At 45.2% G+C, this 21878-nt stretch overlaps 1 protein-coding gene across 2 annotated transcripts in view; it reads right to left on the bottom strand.

Annotated features, from left to right (window-relative positions):
- Positions 1-21266: 21266 nt before the first annotated feature.
- MYO5B (myosin VB) overlaps positions 21267-21878 on the bottom strand; it is a 131473-nt gene continuing 130861 nt past the window's right edge. For both annotated transcript variants that reach the window (XM_075268278.1, XM_075268285.1), the window contains 2 exons: positions 21782-21862; positions 21267-21471 (listed from right to left, as the gene is read on the bottom strand). In XM_075268278.1, the coding sequence (XP_075124379.1) occupies positions 21319-21471; positions 21782-21862 (234 nt within the window). In that variant the 3' untranslated portion in view covers positions 21267-21318. The remainder of the gene's footprint in view (positions 21472-21781; positions 21863-21878) is intronic.

Raw genomic sequence — 21878 nt, 5'->3', positions numbered from 1 at the left:
CTATATCATAGACTTCACATGGTATACATGGATTATAACAGACTGCAGATGTTATACATGGATTATATCATAGACTGCACATGTTATACATGGATTATAGCATAGACTGCAGATGTTATACATGGATTATATCATACACTGCATATGTTATACATAAATTATATCATATGCTGCATACACTATGACCATCCACACAATATAGTCTTGACAGATCAGAACTTTGTGGGTAAAACTGGTAACGAATAGGACCCTTCTCTACACATACAATGGTTCAGTGGTGCAGACTATGTGACAGAATACAATCTACACGTACAATGGTTCAGTGGTGCAGACTATGTGACAGAATACAATCTACACATACAATGGTTCAGTGGTGCAGACTATGTGACAGAATACAATCTACACATACAATGGCTCAGTGGTGCAGATCTGCCCTGAAATCTTCATCAATTATCAAAGCTAAGATTAGTGAGAAGAAGTAACCATCAATATGGCATTGTACCGATCTACAGAAATCACTACAAAAGCTCATTAGGTGTTATGGGCTTCAGGGAACTAACTTTGTCCCCCCAGTTACGAGCATGATAATTAGCCAAATCTTCTCCGGCCACAGTGACCATCCTTTTACCTTTGAAGTATTCTTCAGAGTACAGTACCCAGGCTCCACTCACGTCCTTATGAGATGAGACAATGTTGTCGAATCCATAGGCCTTCAGTGAAGTTGCCGCCTTCTCCAGGGGAATGGCTCTTCCTTGATAGTTGACGTGTTCATACAGCATAATCTTGGGCTGATAGAGGCCGCCTCTAACAATCCGAGCCGAGGTAATCTTTTTGGCCCAGCTCGGTATTGTACTGTAGTCTCCTTGATCAAAGCACTCAAAGGTTCCCTCACAATCGTAATGGCCACCGGAAAATACAATCCAAGGATATCCTATAACTTTGAGGGACTGAGCTTTCTGGAAGAAGCCCTTAGCAGTGAGGTCTGGTGTATCACAGTCCAAAGACACCGAGTCTCCCTTAAAGTTTGGAAACTCAAAGAGCTTGAGTGTGTTCATGATGGTTCTTCTGGTGGAGAAGTTACAATGTCTTCTGGAGGAGTCTCAGTCTTCTTCTTACTGTGGATCACTCACACTTTATATAGGATTCTCCTGGGGTGTTGTCTAGTAGATCCACCTAGACTTTACTTCCTCCTATGATCGGATTAATGACTGATATACTATCAATATTTGACAAAGATGACTAGACATGAAAGCTGACAGTGCTCTGAATTCAGTACTGACATCACCCTATGGGGGACTAATCTAAATTTTTTTTTTTAATGTATATTGTGAGCCCCATATAGGGATCACAATGTACTTTTTTTTTTTCATTTAAGTACTGTATGCCTTTGTAGAACGGGAGGAAATCCACGCAAACACAGGGAGAACATGCAAACTCCTTGCAGATGTTGCTCCTGGTGGGATTTGAACCCAGGACTCAAGCACTGCAAGGCTGCAGTGCTATCCACTGAGCCACCGTGTTGCCCCAAATTCTAAATTATTTGGTTTAATTAAAAACGGAACAATTTGTAATATTCGGGTCGAACCTGGTTTGTTACGAACCAATTTTCCCATCTCTATATACAGTATCACTAGCATTACCCGCGACTTCGTCCGCAGCCCCCTCACCCACTGTGTGACCCACACGCGGCCGCCGCCCCGCTTGCCTTGCGGCCACAGCGGGCCCCTCCCACACCATTGCACCCCAGGCGCCCCCTGCCCCTTCTTCTCCCCCCCTTCGTCCCCACCCGTGCCCCCGTTCCCTGTTTTGATAAACCATATAGTTTATCAAAATTTTCTGAATTCTATGGAATTGTGAATCAAAATGTGTAAAAAGATACAACGCATAACGTGATGCGAGAAATCAGAGAACACTAAAGACTTCTCCACCAGTGTATGGTACCGGACCCCTCCTCTATAGACACAATTCTGTGGAAAGGAGAGTTTCTTATCTGTACAGTCACTTTTGTGATGATTCTGCAGGAGGGTTGTCTGAGGAGACGTCTGGTTTCTGTAGAAGTTATAAAACTCATTAATAGTTATGAAACTGGATTGACACTAATGTGCAGATAATGTCCAAGATTAATCAATACCAAATATTCTGATAATACAATCACCGGAAAATCTCCTATCAATATACACAACCAGAAACAAATGGAGCTATTACTTCTTATGGAAATAATTTTATTGTAAATTCAGAAGAAATAACGTTTCTCTCAGCCGTATTGTAGTCGCCATTGATGAGCAGCTTCTAAGTGCAGACGCCTTCCTCTACCTCCTACATCTCATCCGGAGCTGCACATCGCGGGGAACACACTGAAAACTATCTGAAATATGCAAAAGCGAAAAAAGTGAATGTGATAAAAGTGTATGAGAAAAACTGGAATCTCACCTGGCCATAAGTATTCGGAGCCTTTGCTCAGTACTGAGTATTTGAGTCTTCTTGGGAGTGATGCAATAAGTTTTTCCCATCTGGATTTGGGGATCTTCTGCTATTCTTCCTTGCAGACCCTCTCCAGTTCCGTCAGGTTGGATGGTGAATGTTGGTGGTCGCCATCTTCAGGTCTTTCCAAAGATGCTCCATTGGGTTGAGGTCAGGGCTCTGGCTGGGCCAGTCAGGAATGGTCACTGAGTAGTTTCGAAGCCGCTTCTTTGTTATTTTAGTTGTGTGTTTAGGGTCATTGTCTTGTTGGAAGGTGTCCTTCGGCCCAGTCTGAGGTCCAGAGCACTCTGGGAGAGGTTTCCTTCCAGGATATCTCTGTACTTGGCCGCATTCATCTTTCCTTCAGTTACAACCAGTCGTCCTGTCCCTGTCCCATAGCCTGATGCTTCCATTACCATGTGTCCCTGTTGGGATTGTATTGGGCAGGTGATGAGCAGGGCCTGGTTTTCTCCACACATACTGCTTAGAATTAACACCAAAAAGTTCAATCTTCGTGTCATCAGACCAGAGAATCTTATTTCTCATAGTCTGGGAGTCCTTCATGTGTTTTTTGGCTTTCCTATGTCTTGCACTGAGGAGAGGCTTCCTTCGGTCACTCTGCCATAAAGCCCTGACTGGTGGAGGTTGCAGTGATAGGTGACTTTGTGGAACTTTCTCCCATCTCCCTCCTTCATCTCTGGAGCTCGGCTGCAGTGATCTTTGGGTTCTTCTTTACCTCTCTCACCAAGGCTCTTCTCCCACCATTGCTCAGTTTGGCTTTACGGCCAAGTCTAGGAAGAGTTCTGGTCATCCCAAACTTCTTCCATGTAAGGACTGTGCTCTTAGGAACCTTGAGTGCTGCAGAAATTCTTTTGTGACCTTGGCCAGATCTGTCACCTACACATTAATGGCAGACAGACCCAGAAGTCTTCAATAGGCAAAATTGTGCTTTGGTCAGGGATTAACCCCTTCTCGACATCTTCCGTAATAGTACGGCAGATGCTGGGTGTTTAAAGATGGCGGCCGCTCAGGAGCTAGCCTGCACCGATCACGAGCATTAATCCTCTGGTGCCATTTTACCGACAGCTCGTGGGTGCCAATCTTGATAGTAATAATCCGTCACTCGGTCAGTATGAATGGTGCCCGGAAAAGGCTTCTCACCACCATAACCAATAGTAAAAAAATTTCCGTCACTCAGAGTTGTCCAAAAACACGCAGTCTACAAATCTATAAATATATTTTTCCTGTAGCGGGAAAAAAAAATCAAAAGTGGCAAATCGACATTTTTTTTACTGTTTTGCCTTTGATATAAATTTGAATAACAAGTGATCAAAGGAAAAGAAATTCCCCAAAGTGATATAACTAAAAAATACACCCGGTCCCGCAAAAAAAAAGATGCCCTATGCATTGCCTTACAGGGAAGTATGATAAAGTTACGGGTGTCAGAAAACTGCGACTTTTAGAAAAAAAATTTTTGGTGCAGTTTTGGATTTTTGTTAAGGGGTTAAAATATAAATAAAATCATATAAATTAGGTATCAACTGGAATCGCACCGAAACATAAAATACAGGTGACATGTCATTTTGTCTGTACAGTGAACGCCGTATAAACAAAACCCGTAAGAAAGTCGCACAAATGCACTTTTTCTTGAAATCCACCCCATTCTGAATTTTTATCCAGCTTTCCATTACATTGTACAGAATAATTAATGGCGGCATCGTGACAAACAATTTGCCCCGCAAACATAAATACCGCTAAGGTGAAGGGCACACTCCAGATCCCAGAGTGTAATGCGGCAGTCATTTTAGTTCACTCGAGGCAAATTCCAAATTATTTGGGCTGCAGGTTCTGACTGCATTTTTGTTACCTGCTTTATAAGCTCTGATGGGAATTTTTATCCCCTTAAATCCCCAGTCAAAAATGACTGCTGCATCCAAGGGGGTTCCGCATGTTTCCGGCACCCCCAATTCTGTGGAAAGGAGAGTTTCTTATTTGAAGAGTCCCCTTTGAGATGATTCTGCAGAAGGGTTGTCTGAGGAGACGTCTGGTTTCTGTGGAAGTTATAAGACTGATTAATAGTTATAAAACAGTTATAAAACTGGATTGGCAATAATGTGCAGACAATGTCCAAGATTAATCAATACCAAATATTCTGATAATACAATAAAGCAAATGCTATACAAATGAATGGCAGACAGACCTGAGAGGCTTCAATAGGCAAAATGGCACCGTGGCCAGTGGAAGCCAGGGACGATGCCCAAAATGGAAGAACCCTCAGATGGGCCGCCCAGTTGTAGTGCAGGATGTGCGGGATTGCCAGCCCCCTCCTCGGTCTTGCCAGCCAACATCACAGAACAGGGGATATGGTGGCGTTTACCATTCCAGATGAACTGGAAAATTGACTTTAGGAAGGATCGCAGTTCACACCACGGAACCAACACTGGAAGGATCTCAAAGTAATAAAGGAGCTTTGGAAGGAGAGTCATCTTGACCGCTCCAATCCTCGCCAGTAGGAAAATATGGAGGGAGCGCCACATATCTAGGAGGAAGCAGAGATCGTGGAACAAGTGGGGATAGTTGACAGAGTAGAGGAAGGAGAATGTTGAGGAGAGCTGGACCCCCAGGTAGCAGAGCGAACGGTCCCTCCTTTGGAAATTATAGTTGGTGTTGAGCAATTGTAGTGTGGGGTCTGGAATATTAAGGAGGGCCTCAGTCTTAAGGGTTAACCTTATACCCAGACAGTTTACCATAGCCCCTAAGTGTACCCAGGAGGTTCAGGAGAGAAGTATAGAGATTAATGAGGATTAGAAGGATATCATCCACAAAGAGGCAAACTTTAAACTCCCTGTCAAGAACTGCGACCCCAGTGATATTCGGGTACGCCCTAGGGTTGAGCCGATCTTGAGATTTCAGGATCGATTTTAAAATCCGATTTCTGATAATTTTTCAGCCGATCCCGATCGTGAAATTTGCTCGATCGCTGATTGGGATCCGATCTTTTCCGATCCCGATCGCTCAACCTTAGCTAGCCCTAATCTGGGACGCTAGTGGCTCAATTCAAAGGGCAACCCTGAGAGAGAGGGGACAGAGGGCAGCCTCGACAAGTCCCATTATGGATAGGGAAGGGGAGGGAAGACGCATTAGGGAGTCTAACAATTGCATAGGGGGTCGAGTATTGAGACCTAATTTCAGTAAGGAAAGTAACAGCGAATCCAAATTTCTCAAAAATGGCTTTCAAAATGTCCTGATTTCTATGGAATGGTGAATAAAAACATATAAAAAGATAAAATGTGTAACGTGATGCATGAGATCAGAGAACACTAAAGACGTCTCCACCAGTGTATGGTACCGGACCCCTCCTCTATAGATACAATTCTGTGGAAAGGAGAGTTTCTTATCTGTACAGTCCCCTTTGAGATGATTCTGCAGGAGGGTTGTCTGAGGAGACGTCTGGTTTCTGTAGAAGTTATAAAACTCATTAATAGTTATAAAACTGAGTTATAAAACTGGATTGACACTAATGTGCAGACAATGTCCAAGATTAATCAATACCAAATATTCTGATAATAAATCACCGGAAAATCTCCTATCAATATACACAACCAGAAACAAATGGAGCTATTACCAGTAGTACCCGACATACAACCCCAATTCCAATGAAGTTGGGAAGTTGTGTAACATTAATAAAAACAGAATACGATGATTTGCAAAATCCTTTTCAACCTATACTCAAATTGAATACACTCCAAAACAAGATATGTTGTGTTCAAATTGATAAATTTTACCGTTTTTTTTGAAATATTCACTCATTTTGAATTTGATGCCTGTAACACGTTCCAAAAAAGCTGGGACAGGGGCAACAAAAGACTAGGAAAGTTAAGGAATGCTCAAAAAACACGTGTTTGGAGCATTCCAGTGGTGAACAGGTTAATTGGAAATGGGTGAGATTGGGTATAAAAGGAGCCTCCCCGAAAGGCTCAGTCGCTCACAAGTAAGGATGGGGTGAGGTTCACCACTTTGTGTAGCACATCTCTGACGGTATGGGGGGTGTTCTTGCCCATGGAACATCTCCGATGGTATCAGGGTCTGTTAGTACCCATGGCACATCTCTGATGGTATGGAGGGTGTTAGTGCTCATGGCACATTCCTCATGGTATGGGGGTGTATTAATGCCCATGGAACATCTCTAATGGTATGGAGGTGTATTAGTGCCCATGGAACATCTCTGATGGTATGGGGGGTGTTAGTGCCCATGGTACATCTCCGATGGTATCAGGGTCTGTTAGTACCCATGGCATATCTCTGATGGTATGGCGGTGTATTAGTGCCCCTGGCACATCTCTGATGGTATGGAGGGTGTTAGTGCCCATGGCACATTCCTGATGGTATGGGGGTGTATTAGTGCCCATGGCACATCTCTGATGGTATAGGACTCCTCCAGATACACTGTATATAAGATAAGATAAGATAAGATAAGATAAGATAATCCTTTAATAGTCCCACAGTGGGGAAATTTCAGTATGTTTCAGCTGCATAGTAATACAGATACAGGATAATACACAGTAAATATTTCAGAAGTAGTAGACACACATATGCTGAGAAAGATATACTAGGAGTCCATAGCAGCTAAGGAACAGAAGAAAGAAGGAAGACTTCATAGTCATAATCATTAGTTCTCTGCGCGGAGTGTCTTCGCTTGGTCTGATGTAGATTATACAGCCTGGTCGCGGTTTGGAAGGAAGGACTTGCGATAGCGCTCCTTTTCACACTTGGGGTGAAGCAGACGGTCACTTACACTGCTGCCAAGTCCCATCAGGGTCCCATACATGGGGTGGGATTTGTTCTCCTGCATGGAGGTCACCACAGACAGTATCCTTCTGTCACCCACCACCTGTACTAGGTCCAAGGGGCTCCCCAGGACAGAGCTGGCCCTCCTGATCAGCCTGTCAAGCCTATTTCTGTCCCTGGTTGATATACTGCTCCCCCAGCAGGCTACACCGAAAAAGATGGCTGAGGCAACCACAGAGTTGAAGAAGGCCCTAAGAAGTGTCCCCTGGACTCCGAAGGCCCTCAGCCTCCTGAGCAGGTAGAGTCTGCTGTGGCCCTTTCTGTGCAGCGCTTCCAGGTGATCAGCCCAGTCTAGTTTATTATTGAGGAGCACACCCAGATACTTATAGGTCCTGACTATCTCAATGCATGTCTCCTGGATCTCCACCGGGGTCGGAGCACCTCTCCGTTTACTAAAGTCCACCACCATCTCCTTGGTCTTCCCAGCATTAATCCTGAGCTGTTTCTGCTGGCACCATTCAACAAAATCCCGGTTTAAGTCTCTGTATTCCCTATCGTCGCCATCAGTGATGAGGCCTACTATAGCAGAGTCATCGGAGTACTTCTGTAAGTAACAGCTGGAGGAGTTGTGCCTAAAGTCAGCAGTGTACAGTGTGAAGAGAAATGGGGCAAGAACTGTACCTTGTGGTGCCCCCGTACTACAGATCACAGTGTCAGACACACAGTCCTGGGCTCTCACATACTGAGGGCGGTTTGTCAGGCAGTCTAGGATCCAGTTGGACAGGTGATGGTCCACACCACCAAGGTTCAGCTTCTCCCTCAGTAGCCCTGGCTGAATGGTGTTGAACGCACTGGAGAAATCAAAGAACATTATTCTCACAGTGTTCCCTGGTTTCTCCAGGTGAGAGAGAGCTCTGTGAAGAAGGTGGATGATGGCGTCATCTACCCCAATGCCCGGCTGTAGGCAAACTGGAGGGGGTCCAGAGCGGAGCTCACTAGGGGGCGTAGGTGTGTCAGGACCAGTCTCTCTAGGACCTTCATCAGGTGGGATGTCAGTGCTACAGGTCTGTAGTCATTGTAGTCCATCGGGTTGGGTTTGGGTATGTAGGAAGGATGGGTGTACAGCACTTTCAAATTGACCTTACTTCTTTTATTATTACAATATAACACAGTTCTTGAAGCCACATAAGAGAATTTAAGCTGAGAAGTTCATAAAACAAGCAAACGTTTGGGCAAGACAATGTCATTCACTGCAAAATGGGACAGGACACAATAGTAGGGTCAATAGTAGAGAACTCAAGTACGATGTATGGCTAAAGGGAAGCGGCGGCTTCTATGAACTGTATTATTTTGTAACAATAAAATAAGCAACCTCTGCAGATTAGTATTAATCCAGTTCCCTGACCAAGGCGCCATTTTGCCTATTGAAGCCTCCCAGGTCTGTCTGCCATTCATTTGTATAGCATTTGCTTTATTGTATTATCAGAATATTTGGTATTGATTAATCTTGGACCATGTCTGGACATTAGTGCCAATCCAGTTTTATAATTGTTTTATAACTATTAATCAGTTTTATAACTTCTACAGAAACCAGACGTCTCCTCGGACAACCCTCCTGCAGAATCATGCCAAAGGCGATGAAGGACTTAGAAACAAAGATTCCTCAAACCAAACAGTGGGCTGTACATAACACCAAAGCAACAAAATAATTACCGGTAAGCCACACCAATCTACTCAAAGGAAATTACCGTACATAAAATATAAACATTTTATTTTTTTTTTATAAATTCTTTATTTATAAACACAGATACAGTAGAAACCGAGCAAACTGTAAAAAACAGGCAAACGATTGTCATAACAACAAAGGGCCCCTGGGACCCAGGAACCGAACAAGACAAGAAATGCGGAGGCGGGCCGCCACAACAATCAATGGGCGAACAAACAAGACCAAGGGAAGGGGGAGGCGGAGCAAACAGAAGGAGAGGGGGGGCGTGAAAGAAAGAAGGAAGGGAAAGGGACAAAAGGGAGAGGAAGGGAGCAGGAGGAAGGGGGGGGCCCAAGCCCAGGACCAGGTCTCAATCCCGTCCCAAGGTGTCTCTATAAAGTTGGGATCCCTGAAACAAGATCCACGGGGTCCAAGCCCTCAGAAAGGACTCATGTTTGTCTCGAAGAGACGCCGTGAGGTCCTCCATAGATTGAATGTCCTCTACCTTACGGATCCAGTGTCGCAGAGACGGGGGGTTAGGAGACTTCCAGAGGGCCGGGATACACGCTCTGGCCGCGTTGATCAGGTGGCGAATCGCCGACCGGCGGTAGGCCCGTCGAGGAATGTTGGAGAGATGTAGAAGAAAGCAAGCTGGGGTGTTGGGAAGGGAAGACTGAAAGATTTGAGAAGTCAGACGGTGAACACCGTCCCAAAAACCCCTTAAAGCCGGACAACTCCAAAAGACATGAGAGAAATGTCAACAGATGGATCTAAAGCAAAATTGAAGTCCCCTCCCACCACTAGAGTGCCTTCAGAAAAATCCGACAGCTTATCAAGGATGTGGTCAAGGGCGCCTACCTGGCCAGTATTAGGAAGGTAAAGATTAGCAAAGGTAAACAAGGTGCCAGCCAATTCCCCCTTAACAAACAAGAACCTACCAGAGTCGTCCGACATAGCAGCCCGGAATTTCCAGGCCGCGGAGCGACCGATCAGAATGCTGACTCCCCTGGACTTGGACTCAGAGAAGCAACCATGATAGACGTCCGGAAAACGAGGAGAAGAGAGAGAGGGGACAGATCCTTCCCGGAAGTGCGTTTCCTGTATAAACGCCACCGTGGACCTCTTGCTCCACAGCAAACGCAAGAGAGAGGACCGTTTTTCGGGTGTATTAAGCCCGTTAGCATTAATGGAGGAGAAGGTCATGGAATCCATGTTCCGGGGCCTGGGACCCACCCCGGGGGGACGAGGGGGGAGAGGAAGGTGAGGAAAAACAAGAAGAAAGGGAGGGGAGAGGGAAGGTCAGGGAAGGGAAAGAGGGGGAGGGACCGAGAAAGACGAGGAGCAGGAGTGGGAGGGCAAAGACAAATAGGAGGGGGAGGAGCAAAAGCAAAATCAAGTAAGACAGACTAGGACGAAACAATATGTACTACAACAGAAGCCGAACCCAGCTAATCCAGGTACGGAAAACACAAAACAGTGGGACAAACCCACTAATGCAAGTCTCAGAGGCACACCGCGGTATGCGCTCAGAGAGCTGCCAATTACAACTAACCGGGGGAGAGGTAGATCAAGAAGAAACCCGAGCTACCCATTCCCACAGCGGCAACTCCTAACAAACAGAAAAAAAAAAAAAAAAAAAAAAAAAAGAGTGAAGGGGTCACAGCCTAGAGCTAACTTCCCAAAGGCCGCGATCTCTCTCAAACTCGGAAACCACCAGATCCCAGGGAGCCGGAACGTCCCGCATCCAAAAGAAAAACAAAGAACAAAAACGATAACAATGTGACTGTCTGCGGTCCCAGGGGCAGCGCCCCCAAATAGGGGAGCCCCACCACCAGGAGCAGAGAGAGAGAGGATGCGAGGCGCCCCAACCCGCCCAGGAGACGGAGGGGGGGCGAGACTCACCGCGGGCAGGCGGCGCAGACCGAAGTCCAGAACCGCCCACACGCGGGGTACAAAACTTAGCTCTATGCAAAAGAGAGAAAATAAAGCATGAAACAAATTCAAACAGTGGAACAATACGTTTCAGAGGGAAAGCGGATTAGCGACCAGCAGGACCGACCGGCCCAGGAAAGTTCAAGTGACCGTAGGAGGCACCGATCCTTCGGGAGGAACCAAAGGGGAGTCTACAGCTCGGAACCCCTGGCGTGGCAACGGCTGGGAGGAGGGCCCGGTGACAGGCGGAGGGGCAGGGAGAGGAAATTCCAACCAGTCCGGTAGGGATAGGTCCGGGACATCCAGGAAATGGGCCAGGGCCTCCACCTGATCCGGAGAGTGGAGGGTAAAGGTGGCTCCATTGCGGCGTATTTGCAAATGAAATGGGTGACCCCAGCGATAAGTGGCGCCAGAATCCAGGATGAGGCGAAGAACGGGCTTTAGGAGGCGCCGCATAGCCAGCGTGCGGCGAGAAACGTCCGGGAGAAGAGTAATTGAACCATCCAGGAACGGAACCGGGCCATGACGCCACGCAGCTTGGAGAATGTCTTCCTTTTCTCTGTAATAGTGGATACGGCAAAGAACATCTCTGGAATCGGAGGAGGAGGCCCTCCCTGGCCCCAAGACACGGTGGATCCTGTCAATATGGATGTCAGTGTCCGTCGGCTTAGACAGAACAGTGTTGAAGACGGAGATAGCGATGGAGCGGAGTTCTTTAGTAGGGACAGCATCAGGGATACCCCTCAGTTTAATGTTGTTCCGGCGTCCCCTATTTTCCTGATCATCGACCTGCAGCAGTAGGTGACAGTTAAGCGACCGTTGGGTAGTTAGGGTTTGCTCCACCACAAGTAGACGCTGATCAAGGGAATCCGTGCGGAGTTGATGGGATGAGACTTGAGACGACAAAGAATGCAAGTCCGCCTTGAAGCCGGAGAGAATTTGATCCTGTCTTTCCTCAACCCTGCGGACCATTGCCTCCATGTCCATTTTAGTAGGCATAGTACGGAGCAATTCCATAATATCTGACAACTTAGGGCGTTTGGACCGACTCCGGGATGGTGAGGTACAGGAGGAAGAATCAGAAAAAACAGGAACCGTGGGGGTCCGCAGGGTAGTGGGAGTAGCAGAGAAATCCATGTCAGGATCAACCTGAGGCGTGGGCTGAAAGGGGTCACCTCTGGCAGGTAGAGACCACTGCAGCCCTGGGGAGACAGATGAGGAAGGAGCCACGTGGGATAGGGCCCCCGGTGTCCCATAGGATGTAATGGGAACCAGAGAAGAGGACACAGCAGTGGGGGCTGGGGGGGCATCAGATACAAGTCCCCACGTCGGGAGGGAGAAGAGCCGGTGCCGGAGGACGCAGAGAGTCGGCTGGGTCCAGGATCTGGAGCGGAGGGGACAGCTTCTGCAGCATCGCTGCCTCCGAAGTTCCGGCAGGAGCGCGCGCCGGCGCCATTTTGGAGCCGCCAGGCATGGGGGCTGAGGAGGCCGCAGACAGGAGGAATCGTGCCAGGGGAGGATCGATCCGGGCCGAGACGGTGGACTTGCGGCTCGCACGTCGCACCATACTGGAGCGGGGAGCAGGTAGGCTCTGTGACCCGAGTAATCCGGGGAAATTGCCGCTGGAGTCCGGGAGCTCTGGAGGACCACGTCTTCACGCTGCCATAGCTAGGCCCAATATAAACATTTTATTAATGAATATCATAGAAATAAGTTCAGCAGGGCAGATGTAACATGCCGAATGGAAACAAGTACAGAATAGGGACAGTAGCAGGCCAATAACATATACACACGTAAATCAACTGTGTATATGTATCTCCTAACCATCAGACATGCAATATGGTATAATACCACACATCTATAATGTGGGGAAATAGTACAGAGTACCAAAATACAAAAAAGATACTCCCAGCAAAAATACCGTATATACTCGAGTATATACGGTATGTCAGCCATCAATAATGTGATGTAAAAGCTGATAAAGAGTATCAAAGATAGGCCTAAGGTTTATCAAAAGTACACACGAACTAGATATCCAGTCCAAAAAAACATGTCCCAAAGAATCACCAGAGATCATGGTCCTAGGATACAGAGGACACTGGTCCTGGTGATAAACATACACAAGGTACCAATATATACTCTTTAAAGGGGTTTTCCCATCACAAGCATTCTATCTATACTGCTAGTTTATGTGGCTTTAAGACTTTTCCTAAATGCATTGCTTTATCAAAACTGCTTTGTTTGGCCGCTATCTTAATTTATTCACTTCATTGTTTACACTCCGTTTCTATGGCCCTTGGGATTATCTGCTCATTTGTCAAGTGATGTAGCTGCCTGCTCTCAGGGGGGAAGGGAGGGGCTGGGGGCAGCTCTGAGCTGTTTGTGTCTGATAAGTAGTGGAGCTTCTCAGATAGGGGAGGTGAGAGCTCTGGGATTTCTGAGCTCTTATCAGTCGGTTTAATTGAATTTGGCTGATAAGGGCTGAGCTAGGGAGTCCGTTACCTCTGTATGTAATGCAAGCTGACTCAAATCCAGCTCTGCTACATCAGCTTCACACTGTGGTAATTCATTTACAACCAATCCCGTGCAAGTGAAACCCCACCCACCAATGTGCCGAGAAAAGCAGGAAGTGAATAGAGCACAACAGCCTGCAGGTTAGTGAACAAGCGTCATGGGAATACCCCTTTAAGATCCCCACATCAACAACGCAAAGAAATAAACACAGCTTAAATACTTGTAGGCATATTCAAATGGCTGGTGGTCTGCATAGCCTGTAGTAGGGTACCCAAAACACGCCTCCTTGAGTATTTTGGGGAAGACACATGGATGCAAGTTTGTCATAATGGTGGAACCTTGAGATAATGCCGCCCCTTCTCCTTCTTCTGAGACTCCAACTTGATCTTCGAAGGGATGTGAAAGGTCAGGATGAACAAAGACTGAAGCTTAGTATAATAATAGCGGCAGTGGGATTGCGGCTGGGGCCTACTCACTGTCGGCCTCTGCGGCCTATAGTATAAGGTGCGCGGGGTCGGCAGTGAGCAGGCCCGGGGACAAACAAACATTAAGTTCTCATACTTACCGACCTTGCGTGCCGCCACTGCTCATCTTCTCCCGCAGCTGCTCCTGCGTCTCAGCGTAGGGGGCGTGATGACGCCGCCTGTGCTGAGACGCAGTAAGACGTCATCGACATACGCCAGGTGCAGGCCTGAGCTAACGTGGCCACGTCACCTGGTGTGTGTTGTAGCCGGGGAGGGGGCCGGGACTGGAGTGAAGGCCCGCTGCAGCGAGTCAATACGGTCGAGTCAATTACCGTATTGACTCGAGTGGTAATTTCACTGGTCCGCAGTAAAAGACATCTGTGGGAGGCCACTGGAACAGCGCTGCTGCCGATAGGTGGTCGGTGAGTCAGCGTTGTCTCCAGGGCCGCCTTAAGATGTTTCCAAGGCAGAGAAGATGCTCTGCAAACATCTTGGGGCGGTCCTGAAGGCAGCGCTGCCTCACCACTCAACTATCGCTGCTCCAGCGGCCTCCCACAGATGTCTTCCACTGCGGACTAGTCATGTGACATTTTCAATTACCGTATTGAAGCGAGTATAAGCCGAGGCGCAGTTTTTCAGCACAAAAACTGTGCTGAAAAACTCGGCTTATACTCGAGTATATACGGTACATTTAGCATGCAAAAATTGGCCAATTGAGAAACTTACTTTGACTTTATAGTAATGCCATGACATGGCGTGGAGGAGAGCATTTGTAGATGTCTTCTTTCTGAAAACGTCAGTGGAGACATTACCTTCAAGATCACAAGAAATAAGGAGATCCAAAAACTCAACTTGAGTTCTACTATATTGCCACGTAAGATGGATGTTAATATCGTTGATGTTCAGGGCACTCAAAAAGTAATCCAACTGCGATGCCGAGCCCTGCAAGATGGAAAAAATATCATCTATATACCTAGACCACTGGAGTACGGCATCGAAACCCTGGATAAAAGGAACAACCTCCCGTTCGCTCAGCCCCAGGAACAAATTGGCATACTAAGGCGCACATGTCGTCCCCATAGCTGTTCCCTGGAGATGCAGGAAGGGGCGGTATTTAAATAAAAAATACAGTCCTATGAAAAAGTTTGGGCACCCCTATTAATCTTAATCATTTTTAGTTCTAAATATTTTGGTGTTTGCAACAGCCATTTCAGTTTGATATATCTAATAACTGATGGACACAGTAATATTTCAGGATTGAAATGAGGTTTATTGTACTAACAGAAAATGCGCAATATGCATTAAACCAAAATTTGACCGGTGCAAAAGTATGGGCACCTCAACAGAAAAGTGACATTAATATTTAGTAGATCCTCCTTTTGCAAAGATAACAGCCTCTAGTCGCTTCCTGTAGCTTTTAATCAGTTCCTGGATCCTGGATAAAGGTATTTTGGACAAACAATTCAAGTTCAGTTAAGTTAGATGGTGGCCGAGCATGGACAGCCCGCTTCAAATCATCCCACAGATGTTCAATGATATTCAGGTCTGGGGACTGGGATGGCCATTCCAGAACATTGTAATTGTTCCTCTGCATGAATGCCTGAGGATTTGGAGCGGTGTTTTGGATCATTGTCTTGCTGAAATATCCATCCCCAGCGTAACTTCAACTTCGTCACTGATTCTTGAACATTATTCTCAAGAATCTGCTGATACTGAGTGGAATCCATGCGACTCTCAACTGTAACAAGATTCCCGATGCCGCCATTGGCCACACAGCCCCAAAGCATGATGGAACCTCCACCAAATTTTACAGTGGGTAGCAAGTGTTTTTCTTGGAATGCTGTTTCTTTTTGGACGCCATGCATAACGCATTTTTTTTATAACCAAATAACTCAATTTTTGTTTCCAAAATGAAGCTGCCTTCTCCAAATGTGCTTTTTCATACCTCAGGCAACTCTATTTGTGGCGTACGTGCAGAAACGGCTTCTTTCTCATCACTCTCCCATACAGCTTCTATTTGTGCAAAATGCGCTGTATAGTTGACCGATGCACAGTGACACCATCTGCAGCAAGATGATGCTGCAGCTCTTTGGAGGTGGTCTGTGGATTGTCCTTGACTGTTCTCACCATTCTTCTTCTCTGCCTTTCTGATATTTTTCTTGGCCTGCCACTTCTGGGCTTAACAAGAACTGTCCCTGTAGTCTTCCATTTCTTTACTATGTTCCTCACAGTGGAAACTGACAGGTTAAATCTCTGAGACAACGTTTTGTATCCTTCCCCTGAACAACTATGTTGAACAATCTTTGTTTTCAGATCATTTGAGAGCGGGCTGTCCATGTTCGGCGACCATCAAACTTAACTGAACTTGAATTGTTTTGTAGAAAGAAATGGTCCAAAATACCTTCATCCAGGATCCAGGAACTGATTAAAAGCTACAGGAAGCGACTAGAGGCTGTTATCTTTGCAAAAGGAGGATCTACTAAATATTAATGTCACTTTTCTGTTGAGGTGCCCATACTTTTGCACCGGTCAAATTTTGGTTTAATGCATATTGCACATTTTCTGTTAGTACAATAAACCTCATTTCAATCCTGAAATATTACTGTGTCCATCAGTTATTAGATATATCAAACTGAAATGGCTGTTGCAAACACCAAAATATTTAGAACTAAAAATGATTAAGATTAATAGGGGTGCCCAAACTTTTTCATAGGACTGTAATTATGAGTCAAAAAAAAAATATAATAGTTCCGGGATAAGATCAATCAGAGAATGATCAAGATTAGTCATTATAAGAAAAAATTTTGATGCAAGTACCCCATGGTCATGGAGTATAGGGCGTCGACGTCACAGGTGCCCTCTTCCTAATGCAACCCATCAAGGTGTCTAAGCATATCTGACATATCCTTAATAAATGAAGGCAATGTCTCCACACAGCTCTTTAGATAGTGGTTGACAAATCTACACACACCCTCAGAGAGACTCCCTATCCCTGATACTATGGGTGTCCCGGGTGGAACCTCACTGTTTTGGTGGATCTAGCAAAAAGATACAGGGTGGAAATATTAGGAAAATCTACCATAAGACCCAACCTGATCTCATCCATAAATATACCCAAGGTGCAGGTATCTCTTAATATCTGATCCAACTCAAGATTTAAATTGGTGGGTGGGATCGCAGGGCAGACGCCGATAGCGTGTCCTATTATTAAGCTGTCGAAACATTTTAGATTTGTACATCTGCGTCGGCCGTATCACAACGTTCCCTCCCTTATCAGCAGGTTTGAGTACAACATTCTCTAAAGCCCAGGGCTCACGCAGAGCCTGACGCCGTTTAGAATTGAGATTCGGTTCAAAGATATCTTTACCGAACACATATGCTGAACAGTTTCTGGCAAACAATCCATTCTTCGCCGATACCAGACCCCGATACTGGAATAAAGCCATTTCTAACCCTGACATTTAGTATTGGACTTACAAAGAATTCTGAGCCGAAGTCATCCAGGTCTACCAACCCCACTCACCACAGGCCGGGATTTTCTCCTGTGATGGCCCGGGCGCACGATGACACTTTGAGATTCTTATATTTTAACGATAACATCCTTTGCCCCAGACAAGACGGAGGCTATACAGACTAAAGACTCATTATCTGACAAAATTTTTGCAGAGGTTACACCCCTTATAAAAATATAACCATTGACTAATCCTGGATCAATTTCAATGGCTTATATGCTAATTACCGTATATACTCGAGTATAAGCCGAGGCCCCTAATTTTACCTAAAAAAAACTGGGAAAACTTATTGACTCGAGTATAAGCCGAGGGGGGGAAATGCAGCGGCTACTGGAAAATTTCAAAATTTAAAATGGTCGGAGTTTTTGGGTGCAGTAGTTGCTGGGGAAGGGGAGGGGGTGTTTTGGTTTTCTGTCTTCCCCTTCCCTGAGCTTGAGGACTGTTTTATTTCCCCCACTTGGAATTCAGCCTGGCTGAATATAGGGTATCTGCGGGGCTCCTATTAACCCCTTCGTGATGGAACAGGAGCGCTGAAGATCCCCTATATTCAGTAGACCGGGCACTGTCAGACACAGGGAGACCTAATGTGTTTGTTTGTCACAGTCATTTTCTACTTTTATATGTATTCTAGGGAAAGGAGGGATTTACAACTTTTACTTTATTTTTTTTAAAGCTTCTTTTTCCCCCCAATATTTTATGGGAGATTCTATACATTACTATTGCGGCTGGTCATAGACCTCCCCTCCCCCCAAAAAATAAAATTTTATAAGCCGAGGGGGGCTTTTTCAGCACAAAAACTGTGCTGAAAAATTTGTCTTATACTCGAGTATATTCGCCCCTCTAGAGTCTGAGGGGCGGTGACTGGCAGGAGAAGGTAAGGGGGCGTGGTCAGATCTCCAATCATAGGAGGACAGCATCAGTGCTCACAATTACATCCATTTTGCTGGCTCCTGTCTAACACCACCCACTTGACATTAGGGAGTTTAGTTAACATATCAGGTGCCATACTGTTTGCACAAGAACGTTGTGGGCTAGACAAAATTCCAGCTTTTTATTACAAACATACATTTTGCTCATATGTTTTGGGTTTTTTTTATGTAAAGAATCCTGAAATCTTTCAGTTTTCACACTGACCTCTACAGCACACACAGTAGGATATTTCTTTTCTGCAGCTTTGCTGCATAGACTGGGACAGAATGAGCAGAGTCATCTCACTATTATTAGAGGGAAGAGGATACAATGACAGCTGAAGGCCAAGGTTACATACAAAGTCTCTGTATAGACACAAACCATTCCAAGCTTTATGCATAAAACATAGAGAATTTATTAGTCCTTGTACATACTGTGCATTCCTGCCCCTGGATAAGACATTGGGAACATTATATACATTATAACATGTGTTGTGTATATTACAGTGCATTGTACACGGATGACAACTATTACATCTCTCCCAGGACACAATGTCATATAGAAACATACAGTGTAATAAGAGATCTGAGCGACTCCCAGTGATGAAGAGGTGACCGTACAGACGGGCTGGTTACGAATGGCTGCCCTGCCGCAGCTACTTTTGTGCAATTCGAGGGCACTTGTATCATTTTTACCCTTATTTCAATGTAAATCCACCAACATCTAGGTTGTGCAACTGCTCACGACATGTGGTGCGCCAGTCTGTGAGAATAGTGCAACGTGTGCCGTGTTCTTCAACATGAAGATATGTTATAGGTAATATAAATGTGCTACATTAACTGTGAAGCTCCACCCACTTTTTACGACACAAATGGACGCCATCCGGGAACGTGATATTATGCTTCCTTTTATCTTGTCCATCAGTCACATGGTATATAAATGGGGTCGTGCTGCAATACCAGGAACAGCCACTATACAGTGTACGGTGCTGTGCAGCAATAAATATCATAGTCCCCCGACAACCCCTTTAATAAATATGGCGGTCAGGACTGGTGTAAGTGTACTGGTTAGTCCCTCCCATGGAGGCGCTGTAGGCACAAGTAGTCGTAGTTACCGAGCGGTCATGGGAAATAAATCATCTGGGCTATTTTTGTTAATCAATCGGGCGCATAATAATTATTATAAAAAGTTATTGCATACATTTATATAAAAGTAAAATCACATGTCATAAATAGAATATACATTACTGGTATGAGGGCAGATCTGTGGACCGATCGGGGGAGATGTTCAATGCTATACAGGACAGTAAGTGACGGGTCAGTGGTAGGGGGGGGTATTATATATGGGTCAGTAGGATAGTACATGAGCGAGGTTTGTATTATATCCCCCTTCCCCAGACCACCAGGGATATCATTAACCCATTCACTGGAATCCTAACCATTATCATTTGGCTACACTAGACCACCAGGGGTGCTGGGATTTACCCCTTCTCTACCCTAGGCCACAAAAGGTTTTAGTATTTACCCCTTCAGTACCTAGACCACTAGGGATGCTGGCGATAAAGGAGTTTTCTGGGACTTATTAATCGATGGCCTGTCTTTCGGATAGGTCATCAGTTCCAGATCAGGAGGGCCCGACGCCATGGACCCTGACAGATCAGCCATTTTAAGCAGTGCTCCTTCACCCCCCATGCAACATCATATTGATGGCTCACGTGGCCTGTTTGAAGCTCAGTCCCGTTCATGTGAACGGGCTGAGCTGCGATGCCAAACACATACCATTAGCCGAAAAATGGACCCATAGACTGTATTGAGTCCATTGGGTTGGAAAAACAGACAAAAAAATAGGACATATCTTGTTTTTTAGTGGACATTACTCACGGTGTGTTGAAAAATACTGGATCCGTGTATGTACCCAATGTACTAAAAATGGCCATGTGACTGTCGTGTGCATGAGGCCTCACCAAATATTAAGCCTGGATCCCCTTTGAAGTGGTATACCCTATTCCATCAGGAGGATAGGCCTTCGCTAACACTTGACCCTCTTAATACCTTAGGATCACTTGGGACACTCATATTAACCCTTTCAATACTTTAGACCCCAGGCATATTAGATCATAAGAGTATGGTAAACCACACCCTCATATACGTATGGGTAGTCACAGTGCCAAGCCTAAGACACCCCACCAACGTGACGCCATAACTAAGTTCCAGTAGCCGTGCTTGGAGCCGCCATGACCCTGCTTGAAGGGGTCAAACATGGATCCAAAGAAAGTCTATGGGTGTGAATTTACCCTACGGGGTGGTGTGTGCGGGGCAAGTTTTCCACTTCTATCTAGAGACCAACAACGACTGGGCCATACAGGGGCTTGATAATTCTCGATAGCAAACAAGGGGCTTGTACAGTCCTACTGTATGTAAAACCACCAATATCATAGTGTAACATCACCATGATAACCTCAGCTCTGCTACATCTGCAACTGAGTAAGCTCAGCTCTGCTACATCTGCAACTGAGTAAGCTAAGCTCTGCTACATCTGCAACTGAGTAAGCTAAGCTCTGCTACATCTGTACCTGTAGCTTTATATCCCCACTGTAAATTTATAGTAGAATCTAGATATTAAAGTCTAATCCGTGAGACATCGAAAATTCTCTTCGATAACCATGTGCCGAGTGCTACGAATAGCAGATCCACTTCTTCTTGAAAACACAACGTGGAAGGTTCCTTATAAAACACAAACTTCTTCTTCCAGGAGGGTCATCGCCGGGTGTAAACATTTTTTTTTTTCAATCAATTTTACAGGATTTTTTTTCTTAAAAAAAAAAAAATAATTTCTTTGCAAAACAATAAAAATAAATCAGCTTCGGGGGCTATTCAGACTTTTTTCCCTTAGGATGTGACGTCTTGGTCCTCAGATTTTACAGATCTCTACATATATATATATATATATATATATATATATATATATATATATATATATATATATATATTTTTTTTTTTCCGTGAATTATAATTTTGGTAAAAAAATTGTCTTTTCAAACTTTGTTGAGAAAGTTGAGGTTGAGGGCGTCGGGTATGTGAACAGTGTCCAAGGTGATGAGCGAGGGGTTGAAGGGGAATAGAACCGGGAATATGTACTTGGAGTCTAGCAGCAGTTGGGGAGGGTCTTTTCGGTCCTGTAACTGGGCCTGGAAAAAATAAATTAATCAGTTTTTAATAACTGAAACTAAGACAAAAACAATGATCAATGGTAAGAATTTCCAAGAAAATCCCTCCCGCCAATAGATCAGACGACCCCAATAAGCCAAAGTAGCGAGCTATCAATCAGTGCCATCATGTAATACCACATTCCCCCTATAGTGGCCACTGCAGGGAACATGAGCAGCCCAGTAAAAAGGATCAAGCATAACAAAATCCAACATGTCTGATCTTTGTTCAGATCCATGTATATCATATTAATGTGTATGAGCAGGGTAGAGACTGAGACGTATGACTGACCTGAATACTCCTGATAAAAGAGACCGTCACGCGTTCCTCAAACTCATTGACCGGCGTGTACAGGTTCAGAATCTTTACTATCTGTTACAGGAAGAAA

The sequence above is a fragment of the Leptodactylus fuscus genome, chromosome 1 (assembly GCF_031893055.1).
Source record: "Leptodactylus fuscus isolate aLepFus1 chromosome 1, aLepFus1.hap2, whole genome shotgun sequence".
Lineage (NCBI taxonomy): Eukaryota > Metazoa > Chordata > Amphibia > Anura > Leptodactylidae > Leptodactylus > Leptodactylus fuscus.
The sequence above is the reverse complement of the archived record's forward strand: the minus strand, read 5'-3'. Positions and strand labels throughout refer to the sequence as shown.